This window comes from Strix aluco, unplaced genomic scaffold, assembly GCF_031877795.1.
Source record: "Strix aluco isolate bStrAlu1 unplaced genomic scaffold, bStrAlu1.hap1 HAP1_SCAFFOLD_131, whole genome shotgun sequence".
Lineage (NCBI taxonomy): Eukaryota > Metazoa > Chordata > Aves > Strigiformes > Strigidae > Strix > Strix aluco.
The window spans coordinates 24,509-36,380 of NW_027436628.1; the positions used below are offsets into that span (position 1 = coordinate 24,509).

Consider the following 11,872-nt stretch of genomic DNA (forward strand, 5'->3'; position numbering starts at 1 on the left):
GCAAAACCAGCCCCGCTGCCCCCCCCAAAGAGCCACAACCCCCCCCCCCCACCCCCAAAGCCGAGGCGCCCCCAAAACCCGCGCTTAGGGCCTAAGCTCAAGCCTAAAGCCCGGCTTTGCAGAGCTACACTCACCTGCGGAGCTGCCACTGGGTGCTGGGGGGGAACAAAGAGGGGTGTGGGGGGGGGAACCCCCCAAATATGGGTGCGCGGCACCGTGACGTCACGGGGTGGGGGTGAGGGTGGGGGTGAGGGTGGGGGGGGCTCATTTTTTGGGGTGAAAAACCCCCGGGGGAGGCAAATCTCTGCCCCCGCCATGAACTTCCTCTTCGGGGTTTTCCCATCGAGTCGCGGCGACGCCGCTTCCCCCCTTCCCTCCCCCCGACTTAAGCCCGGCTTTAGGGCCACCCGATTTGGGGAAACGGCTCCCGAAAGGCTGTCAAAAAATCCTAAAATTGGGGGTTTTTTTTGTCTTTTTTTTTTTTTTTTTTTAGTCCCGGCTCAGGCTCCCAACGTCTTCCCGCTGCTCCCCTGCGGCTGCGGGGACGAGGTGGCCTTCGGGTGCTTAGTCAGCGGTTTCTTCCCCCTCCCCGCCTCGGTCACGTGGGCGTCGGGCGGGGTGGGTGCCAACGCCACCTTCCCGCTAGTCCAAGGCTCCGGTGGCTACTACACCCTCAGCTCACAAGTCACCGTGGCCGGCCCCGTCCTAGAGGCCAACGACTTCCAGTGCCGGGTGGAACACGACAGCACCGGCACCAGCGTCACCGAGAACTTCTCTGGTGAGGAGGGTGGTGGCTACCTCGGGGGGGGGAGTTGGTGGCCACCTGGGTGGGTTGGGGCTTCTTCGAGGCTTTGAAGATGTCTTGGTGGCCACCTGGATGGGCTGATGGTCCCTCAAGGCTTTCACAGCTTGGTGGCCACCTGGGTGGGTTGGTGTTGGCCCAAGACTTTGAAGATGTCTTGGTGGCCACCTGGGTGGGTTGGGGCTTCTTCGGGGCTTTGAAGATGTCTTGGTGGCCACCTCAATGGCTTGATGGTCCTCCAAGCCCTTCACAACCTCTTGGTGGCCACCTCAATGGCTTGATGGTCCTCCAAGCCCTTCATGACATCTTGGTGGCCACCTCAATGGCTTGATGGTCTTCCAAGCCCTTCACACCATCTTGGTGGCCACCTCAAAGGCTTGATGTTCCTCCAAGCCCTTCACAACCTCTTGGTGGCCACCTCAATGTCTTGATGGTCCTCCAAGCCCTTCACGCCATCTTGGTGGCCACCTCAAAGGCTTGATGTTCCTCCAAGCCCTTCACGCCATCTTGGTGGCCACCTCAAAGGCTTGATGTTCCTCCAAGCCCTTCATGACATCTTGGTGGCCACCTCAAAGGCTTGATGTTCCTCCAAGTCCTTCACAACCTCTTGGTGGCCACCTACCTGGCCTGGTTCTTCTCCCAGCCTTTCACGCCATCTTGGTAGCCACTTGGCTAGCTTGACCCCCCTCTCCCTCCCCTCCTAGTGACCGACGTCTGTCCCAACCCCGTGACCACCAGGCTCCTGAGCGACCCCAACCAGGATGACCCCGACAAGGTCCTTCTGCTGTGCCTGGTGGAAGGTCTCGGGGCCACCAGCGCCCAGGTCCAGTGGTTGGTCAACCACAAGGAAGATGGCGACCTCCAGCAGGTGGACACCGGCTGTGACCAGTGTTCGGGCAACCGGGCCACCTTCTCCAGCCAGGTCAACGTCAGCCGGCAGAGCTGGGACTTGGGCACCACCTTCTCCTGTCGGGTCACCCACTCGTCCTTGAAGGAGCCCGTGGTCCTCGACGTCAACACCTACTGCACGGGTGAGGGGTGGGGTGGGGTGGGGTGGGGTGGGGTGGGGTGGGGTGGGGTGGGTGGGGTGGGTGGGGGGTTGAGAGGAGGTGGGGGGGGGTGGTTGGAGAATGGGGAGATGGATGAGGGGTGGATGGTGGCCACTAGGTTGAAGCCATCAAGAGCTGGAGATGTTGAGGGAACCACCAGGAGATGTTGAGGGACCCACCAAAGGGTTGGTTGATGGTTGAGAAGGACCATGGGTGGTTGGTGGCCACCACGTTGAACCATCTCGACCTGGAGATGTTGAGGGACCCACCAGGAGATGTTGAGGGACCCACCAGATGTTGAGGGACCCACCACAGGGTTGGTTGATGGTTGAGATGGACCATGGGTGGATGGTGGCCACCACGTTGAACCATCTCGACCTGGAGATGTTGAGGGACCCACCTAAAGGGTTGGTTGATGGTTGAGATGGACCATGGGTGGTTGGTGGCCACCACGTTGAACCATCTAGAGCTGGAGATGTTGAGGGACCCACCGGGAGATGTTGAGGGACCCACCTAAAGGGTTGGTTGATGGATGAGAAGGACCATGGGTGGATGGTGAGAAGAATGTTTGGAGCATCAAGAGCTGGAGATGTTGAGGGACCCACCAGGAGATGTTGATGGAACCACCAGGAGATGTTGAGGGACCCACCAGATGGTTGGTTGATGGTTGAGATGGACCATGGGTGGACGGTGAGAAGAATGTTTGGAGCATCAAGAGCTGGAGATGTTGATGGAACCACCAGGAGATGTTGAGGGACCCACCAGATGGTTGGTTGATGGTTGAGAAGGACCATGGGTGGATGGTGGCCACCAAGTTGAACCATCTCGACCTGGAGATGTTGAGGGACCCACCAGATGTTGAGGGACCCACCAGGAGATGTTGAGGGACCCACCAGATGTTGAGGGACCCACCACAGGGTTGGTTGATGGTTGAGAAGGACCATGGGTGGTTGGTGGCCACCACGTTGAACCATCTCGACCTGGAGATGTTGAGGGACCCACCAGATGGTTGGTTGATGGTTGAGAAGGACCATGGCTGGTTGGTGGCCACCACGTTGAACCATCTAGACCAGGAGATGTTGAAGGACCCACCAGGAGATGTTGAGGGACCCACCAGATGGTTGGTTGATGGTTGAGAAGGACCATGGGTGGATGGTGGCCACCAAGTTGAACCATCTAGAGCTGGAGATGTTGAGGGACCCACCAGATGTTGAGGGACCCACCAAAGGGTTGGTTGATGGTTGAGATGGACCATGGCTGGTTGGTGGCCACCAAGTTGAACCATCAAGACCTGGAGATGTCAAATCCCCCCCCAATTCTTCCATTTTTGGGTCCAAACCTCGACGAAATTTTGGGGGACCACCACAAATTTCTTCTCCCCCCCCCCCCTTTTTTTTTTTCCCTCCTCTCCCAGTTGTCCCCGACCTCAAGGTGACCATGGTCCCCCCTTCCTTGGAGGACCTTTTCCTCAGCCAAAACGCCACGGTAGCCTGCGTGGCCACCAACCTCAAATCCTTCCAAGACGTCAAATTCTCCTGGAGCCGTAGCGGTGGCCAAGCCTTGGAGGTGGCCACCGGGCCAGTAGAAGAGTTGCCCAACGGCTTCTACCGCCTCAGTAGCCTCCTGAAGATCTGCGCCGACGAGTGGAACTCGGGCGAGACCTTCACCTGCACCGTCACCATCCCCGAGTTGGGCGACGTCGTGGTCAAGTCGATTAAGAAGGACACAGGTATGTGGGGGGGGGGAGGGGCGAGGTTGCCCAACCCCTTTTTTCCCTTTTTTCACCCCAAAAATTATGTGGGAGGGTGTGGGGGGGGGGGGGGGGAAACCCTTTGAGGAGTTGCTTTGCCCGGGGTGGTGGCCACCGAGAAGGGTCGGGGAAGGGGTGGGGTGGGGGGTTGGGGGGTAAGTGGAAGGGGTGGTTGGAGGAGTGGGGGTTACTGGGAGGGGCTACTGGGAGGGACTGGGCTTACTGGGAGAGGCTGGGGCTACTGGGAGAGGCAACTGGGCCAGTTAGGGGGAAGGAACTGGGCTACTGGGAGGGACTGGGCTACTGGAAGGGGCTTGTCTACTAGAGAGGTCAACTGGGAGGGTCTACTGGGAGGGACTGGGCTACTGGGAGGGACTGGGCTACTGGGAGGGCCCAGTTGGAGAGGTTGGGGCTACTGGGAGAGGTTGGGGCTACTGGGAGAGGCAACTGGGCCAGTTAGGGGGAAGGAACTGGGCTACTGGGAGGAATTTGTTGAGTGGAAGGGTCTTGGCTACTGGAGAGGTCAACTGGGAGGGTCTACTGGGAGGGGCTGGTCTACTGGGAGAGCCTGGGGCTACTGGGAGGGGCGAGTTGGACAGGCTGGGGCTACTGGGAGAGGTTGGGGTTACTGGGAGAGGCAACTGGGCCAGTTTGGTGGAAGGGTTTGGGCTACTGGGAGGAATTTGTTGAGTGGAAGGGTCTTGGCTACTGGAGAGGTCAACTGGAAGAGTCCACTGGAAGAGGTTGGTCTACTGGAAGGGTCTAGTCTACCAGAAAGGTCTTGCCTACTGGAGAGGCCAACTGGGAGGGTCAACTGGAAGAGGCTGGTCTACTGGAAGGGTCTAGTCTACTGGAGAGGTCAACTGGGAGGGTCTACTGGAGGGGTCTTGCCTACTGGAAGGGTTTAGTCTACTGGGAGAGTCCAGTCTACCGAACGGGTCTAGTCTACTGCAAGAGGTTGGTCTACTGGAAGGGTCTTGCCTACTGGAAGGGTCTAGTCTACTGGAAGAAGTTGGTCTACTGGAAGGGTCTAGTCTACTGGAAGGAACTGGTCTACGGAAGGAACTGGTCTACTGGAAGGGTCTAGTCTACTGGAAGGGTCTAGTCTACTGGAAGAGCCCAGTCTACTGGAAGGAACTGGTCTACTGGAAGGCTCTTGCCTACTGGAAGGGTTTAGTCTACTGGAAGAGTCCAGTCTACTTGAAGGGTCTAGTCTACTGGAAGAGGTTGGTCTACTGGAAGGGTCTTGCCTACTGGAAGGGTCTAGTCTACTGGAAGGAACCAGTCTACTGGAAGACTCTAGTCTACTGGAAGAGGTTGGTCTACTGGAAGGGTCTAGTCTACTGGAAGAGGTTGGTCTACTGGAAGGGTCTTGCCTGCTGGAAGAGTCCAGTCTACTGGAAGGAACTGGTCTACTGGAAGGGTCTTGCCTACTAGAAGGGTCTAGTCTACTGGAAGAGGTTGGTCTACTGGAAGGGTCTAGTCTACTGGATGGGTCTAGTCTACTGGAAGGGTCTCATCTACTGGAAGAGGTTGGTCTACTGGAAGGGTCTAGTCTACTGGATGGGTCTAGTCTACTGGAAGGGTCTTGTCTACTGGAAGAGGTTGATCTACGGGAAGGGTCCAGTCTACTGGAAGAGGTTGGTCTACTGGAAGGGTCTTGCCTGCTGGAAGGGTCTAGTCTACTGGAAGGGTCTTGCCTACTAGAAGGGTCTAGTCTATTGGAAGAGGTTGGTCTACTGGAAGGGTCTTGCCTACTGGAAGGGTCTAGTCTACTGGAAGAGGTTGGTCTACTGGACGGGTCTAGTCTACTGGAAGGGTCTAGTCTACTGGAAGAGGTTGGTCTACTGGAAGGGTCTTGCCTACTGGAAGGGTCTAGTCTATTGGAAGAGGTTGGTCTACTGGAAGGGTCTTGCCTACTGGAAGGGTCTAGTCTATTGGAAGAGGTTGGTCTACTGGAAGGGTCTAGCCTACTGGAAGAGGTTGGTCTACTGGAAGGGTCTAGTCTACTGGAAGAGGTTGGTCTACTGGAAGGGTCTAGCCTACTGGAAGAGGTTGGTCTACCGGAAGGGTCTTGACTACTGGAAGGGTCTAGTCTACTGGAAGAGGTTGGTCTACTGGAAGGGTCTTGCCTACTAGAAGAGGTTGGTCTACTGGAAGGGTCTAGCCTACTGGACGGGTCTAGTCTACTGGAAGGGTCTAGCCTACTGGAAGAGGTTGGTCTACCGGAAGGGTCTAGCCTACTGGCAAGCTCTATCTTCCTGGGAGGACCCAACTGGGCCGGCCTCCCGGTAGCCCTCCTTGCCCCCGCCCTTGACCTTTGTCTCGCGCCCCCACCCCGCAGCCGTCTCCGTGAAGCCTCCGTCCGTCTTCGTCTTCCCGCCTCCGTCCGAGGAATTGGCCAATCAGGAAACGGCAACTTTGACCTGTTTGGCCACCGGTTTCCGTCCTCGCGATATTTTGGTGACTTGGACCCAAGAAGATCGTCCCGTTTCAGCGGGAAGTTTCCTCAATTTTGGGCCGGAAGAAGATGGCGGCGCCTTCACGCTCTATAGTATGTTGGAGGTGCCGGTAGCCGCGTGGCAACGGGGCGACCATTTTGCCTGCGTGGTTGGCCACGAGGGGATCCCCTTGAACTTCGTGCAGAAGACGTTGGACAAGAGCGTCGGTAAACCCGCCAACGTCAACGTCTCGGTGATCCTCAGCGACTCCGACGTCACGTGTTATTGAGCTCCAAAGGGGGGGGGGGGTGTGGTCACGTGAGTGGGGCGCGGGGTCACGTGAGCGGTCACGTGGGCGCCCCGCGGGGGTTGTATTTGCGCATCGGAATAAAAAAAAACCGGAAAAAAACGGCGAAAAAACGAGGGGAAAGGGTGAGAAATGAGACGGGGGACGAGGCGGGGCAAGATGGCGGCCGGGGGAGGGGGCGGGGTCAGGCGCGCGGTTAATTAACATAAAGGGTGTTAATGAGGGGGAAGGGGCGGGGGGTTTAGGGGGAAGGGCGGCCATTTTGGAAGGCGACGCGGCGCTGGGAAATGGTGTTGGAAATGGGGGTTTTGGCGGTAAAAAACGGCGGGATTTGGGCAAAAAGGGGGGGTGGAGGGGGAAAGGGGGGGTGGGGGTGGGTTTTTTGGGGGAAAAAAGGGGGAATTGGGTTTTTTTGGGGGGATTGAGGGGAAATGGAGTGGAGGGGTTGGGTGGGGGGGTGGGGTGGGAGTGGGGGGGAAATGGGGGTTTTTGGGGAATTGCGGCGAAAAAAATGAGGGGTTGGGGTCGGTGGGGAGGTTTTGGGGGAGGGTTGGGGGAAAATGGGGGGAAAAAGGGGGAAAATGGGGGTTTTTGGGTGTTTGTAGAAGAAATGGTTGTGGGGTTTTTTGCGCGGAGATTCTAGGGTAAGAATTGGGGAGAAAAAAGGTGAAAATGGGGTTTTTTAGTAATTGCACAAAAAATTCTGCACGATTCTGCTTGGAAGGGAAGTTTTGGGGGGGAGTTGGGGAGAAAAATGGGGTGAAAAATGGGGAAAATGGTTTTTTTTGGGTGTTTGTAGCAGAAATCTTTGTGGGGTTTTTGCTCGTAGATTCTGGGGTAAGAATTGGGGAGAAAAAAGGTGAAAATGGGGGTTTTTAGTAAATACACAAAAATTCTGCATGATTCTGCTCGGAAGGGAAGTTTTGGGTAGAAAAATGGGTGGAAAAATGGGGAAAATGGGTTTTTTTGGGTGTTTGCTGCAGAAATCTTTGTGGCCCTTTTGCTCGTAGATTCTGGGGTAAGAATTGGGGAGAAAAAAGGTGAAAATGGGGTTTTTTAGTAAATACACAAAAATTCTGTGCGATTCTGGTCGGAAGGGAAGTTTTGGGGGAGAGTTGGGGAGAAAAATGGTGGAAAAAGGGGGAAAATGGGGTTTTTTGGGTGTTTGTAGAAGAAATGGTTGTGGGGTTTTTGCGCGGAGATTCTAGGATAAGAATTGGGTAGAAAAAAGGTGAAAATGGGGTTTTTAGTAATTGTACAAAAAAATTCTGTGCGATTCTGGTCGGTAGGGAAGTTTTGGGTAGAAAAATGGGTGGAAAAATGGGGAAAATGGGTTTTTTTGGGTGTTTGCTGCAGAAATCTTTGTGGGGTTTTTGCGCGTAGATTCTGGGGTAAGAATTGGGGAGAAAAAAGGTGAAAATGGGGTTTTTTAGTAAATACACAAAAATTCTGTGCGATTCTGGTCGGAAGGGAAGTTTTGGGGGAGAGTTGGGGAGAAAAATGGGTGGAAAAAGGGGGAAAATGGGGGTTTTTGGGTGTTTGTAGAAGAAATGGTTGTGGGGTTTTTGCTCGTGGATTATGAGATAAGAATTGGGGAGAAAAAAGGTGAAAATGTTGTTTTTTTTATATTTGCACCAAAAATCCTCGTGGCCTCTTTGCTTGTCGGAGATTTTGAGGCAGTGATTGGGTAGAAAATGGGTGGAAATGGGGTTTTTTTAAAATATTTGCACCAAAACCCCTCGCGGCCCCTTTGTAGGAGATTTTGGGGTGGCAATTGGGTAGAAAATGGGTAAAAATGTTTTTTTTTTTTAATATTTGGGCCAAAAATCTTCATGGCCCCTTTGCAGGAGATTTTGGGGTGACAATTGGGTAGAAAATGGGTGGAAATGGGTTTTTTTGTTGCTTGCACCAAAAATCCTCGTGGCGTCTTTACTTGTCGGAGATTTTGAGGCAGAGATTGGGTAGAAAATGGGTGGAAATGGGGTTTTTTTAAATATTTGCACCAAAACCCCTCGCGGCCCCTTTGTAGGAGATTTTGGGGTGACAATTGGGTAGAAAATGGGTAAAAATGTTTTTTTTTTTTAATATTTGGGCCAAAAATCTTCATGGCCCCTTTGTAGGAGATTTTGGGGTGGCAATTGGGTAGAAAATGGGTAAAAATGTTGTTTTTTTTTTAATATTTGGGCCAAAAATCTTCATGGCCCCTTTGCAGGAGATTTTGGGGTGACAATTGGGTAGAAAATGGGTAAAAATGGCACTTTTTTTAAATATTTGGGCCAAAAATCTTCATGGCCCCTTTGCAGGAGATTTTGGGGTGACAATTGGGTAGAAAATGGGTGGAAATGGGTTTTTTTGTTGCTTGTACCAAAAATCCTCGTGGCCTCTTTACTTGTCGGAGATTTTGAGGCAGAGATTGGGTAGAAAATGGGTGGAAATGGGTTTTTTTAAAATATTTGCACCAAAACTCCTCACGGCCCCTTTGTAGGAGATTTTGGGGTGACAATTGGGTAGAAAATGGGTAAAAATGGGTTTTTTTGTTGCTTGCACCAAATATTCTTGTGCCCCTGTTACTTGTCGGAGATTTTGGGGCAGAGATTGGGTAGAAAATGGGTGGAAATGGGGTTTTTTTAAATATTTGCACCAAAACCCCTCGCGGCCCCTTTGTAGGAGATTTTGGGGTGACAATTGGGTAGAAAATGGGTAAAAATGGGTTTTTTTGTTGCTTGCACCAAATATTCTTGTGCCCCTGTTACTTGTCGGAGATTTTGGGGCAGAGATTGGGTAGAAAATGGGTGGAAATGGGGTTTTTTTAAATATTTGCACCAAAACCCCTCGCGGCCCCTTTGTAGGAGATTTTGGGGTGGCAATTGGGTAGAAAATGGGTAAAAATGGGGTTTTTTGTTGCTTGCACCAAATATTCTTGTGCCCCTGTTACTTGTCGGAGATTTTGGGGCAGAGATTGGGTAGAAAATGGGTGGAAATGGGTTTTTTTAAAATATTTGCACCAAAACCCCTCGCGGCCCCTTTGTAGGAGATTTTGGGGTGACAATTGGGTAGAAAATGGGTAAAAATGTTTTTTTTTTTAATATTTGGGCCAAAAATCTTCATGGCCCCTTTGCAGGAGATTTTGGGGTGACAATTGGGTAGAAAATGGGTAAAAATGGGTTTTTTTAATTTTTTTGCTGCTCGCACCCCCTTTTCCCTGCGCGATGGGTGTTGGGAGAGGGGGTGTCCGCCCCCACCCCCCACCCCCCACCCCTGACCCCCTCCCCCCTCCTCTCCCCCCCCCCCCCCCTCCCCTCCCCAGATCGTGTCCTGGTGACGGTGGGCGAGGACCCTCCCCCCGAGGGGGGGGAAGACGCCGGCGACCTCTGGACGGCCGTGACCTTCGTCGTCCTCTTCCTCCTCAGCCTCTGCTACAGCACCGGCGTCACCCTCTTCAAGGTAATTAAGGCTAATTAAGGCGCGGGGGGGGCGGGGCTAATTAAAGCTCCTTCATTAACCCACCCTGTGTCCCCCTCCCCCCCCCCTCCCCCTCCCACAGGTCCTGTGACTGACGACGCCGGAGGGTGACGACCTTGGGGTGGCCCCTCCCATCCCCTCCCCCCCCCCCCCCCCCAGGGCCTCGGGGGCTGGTTTGGGGCTTTTTTGGAAGATTTGAGAAGTTCCCGTCGGCTGCAAAAAAAAAAAAAAACCACCAAAAAGTTGGGTTTTGGGCTGAAATGAGCCCGTTTTGTGTTTGTTCATCCCCCCATTTCCATAAAATTACAAAAATGCCATTTTTTCCTGAAATGAGCCCGTTTTGTGTTGGTTCATCCCCCATTTCCATCAAGTTCCAAAAATCCCATTTTCCTCTGAAATGAGCCCATTTTTCTGTACTCCAAAAAACCCCATTTTCCCCTGAAATGAGCCCATTTTCTGTACTCCCAAACCCCCCATTTTCGCCTGAAATGAGCCCATTTTCTGTACTCCAAAAAACCCCCATTTTCCCCTGAAATGAGCCCATTTTCTGTACTCCAAAAATTACCCTTTTTCCCCTGAAATGAGCCCATTTTCTGTACTCCAAAAATTACCCATTTTCCCCAGAAATGAGCCCATTTTCTGTACTCCAAAAATTACCCATTTTCCCCAGAAATGAGCCCATTTTCTGTACTCCAAAAAAAACCCATTTTCCTCTGAAATGAGCCCATTTTCTGTACTCCAAAAAAACCCCATTTTCCCCTGAATTGAGCCCATTTTCTGTACTCCAAAAAAACCCCCATTTTCCCCAGAAATGAGCCCATTTTCTGTACTCCAAAAAACCCCCATTTTCCCCTGAAATGAGCCCATTTTCTGTACTCCAAAAACCCCCATTTTCCCCTGAATTGAGCCCATTTTTCTGTACTCCAAAAAACCCCCATTTTCCCCTGAAATGAGCCCATTTTTCTGTACTCCAAAAAAAGCCATTTTCGCCTGAAATGAGCCCATTTTCTGTACTCCAAAAATTACCCTTTTTCCCCTGAAATGAGCCCATTTTCTGTACTCCAAAAAACCCCCATTTTCCCCTGAAATGAGCCCATTTTCTGTACTCCAAAAATTACCCTTTTTCCCCTGAAATGAGCCCATTTTCTGTACTCCAAAAATTACCCATTTTCCCCAGAAATGAGCCCATTTTCTGTACTCCAAAAAACCCCCATTTTCCCCTGAAATGAGCCCATTTTCTGTACTCCAAAAATTACCCTTTTTCCCCTGAAATGAGCCCATTTTCTGTACTCCAAAAATTACCCATTTTCCCCAGAAATGAGCCCATTTTCTGTACTCCAAAAAAAACCCATTTTCCTCTGAAATGAGCCCATTTTCTGTACTCCAAAAAAACCCCATTTTCCCCTGAATTGAGCCCATTTTCTGTACTCCAAAAAAACCCCCATTTTCCCCAGAAATGAGCCCATTTTCTGTACTCCAAAAAACCCCCATTTTCCCCTGAAATGAGCCCATTTTCTGTACTCCAAAAAAACCCCATTTTCCCCTGAAATGAGCCCATTTTCTGTACTTCAAAAATTACCCATTTCCCCCAGAAATGAGCCCATTTTCTGTACTCCAAAAAACCCCCTTTTTCCCCTGAAATGAGCCCATTTTCTGTAGTCCCAAACCCCCCATTTTCCTCTGAAATGAGCCCATTTTCTGTACTCCAAAAAACCCCCATTTTCCCCTGAAATGAGCCCATTTTGTGTTGGCTCATCCCCTCATTTTCCCCTAAAATCACCCCATTTCCCCCCCCTCAAATTTCCCCAAAACCCCCCAATTTCCCCCCATTCCCCCCCCCTTTTCCCCCCACCCCGCGTCTACGTGCCGGCGGCCCTAAAACCTCCCCTTTTGTCCCCAAAGGCCCGAAAACCCCCCGAATTCTGTTTACTCGAAAAACTCGTTTCGTTTCTCCTCTCGTTTTTCGTTTGGGGGTTTTTTTGGGGCCGTTTGAGTCATTTTTGGTTAAAACCGGCCGAGCCCGACTGCGAACATCTGGAGGGGGGGGGGGGGGGGAAGGGA

General features: G+C 52.3%; 1 gene segment (V, D, J or C); it reads left to right on the forward strand.

The window, feature by feature from the left end:
- The first annotated feature begins 300 nt into the window (after positions 1 to 300).
- Positions 301 to 6,361, forward strand: LOC141919064 (Ig alpha chain C region-like). The segment is given in 4 exon segments: positions 301 to 778; positions 1,507 to 1,833; positions 3,266 to 3,580; positions 5,946 to 6,361. Coding segments are annotated over 4 exon segments (1,491 nt in total).
- Positions 6,362 to 11,872: the final 5,511 nt, after the last annotated feature.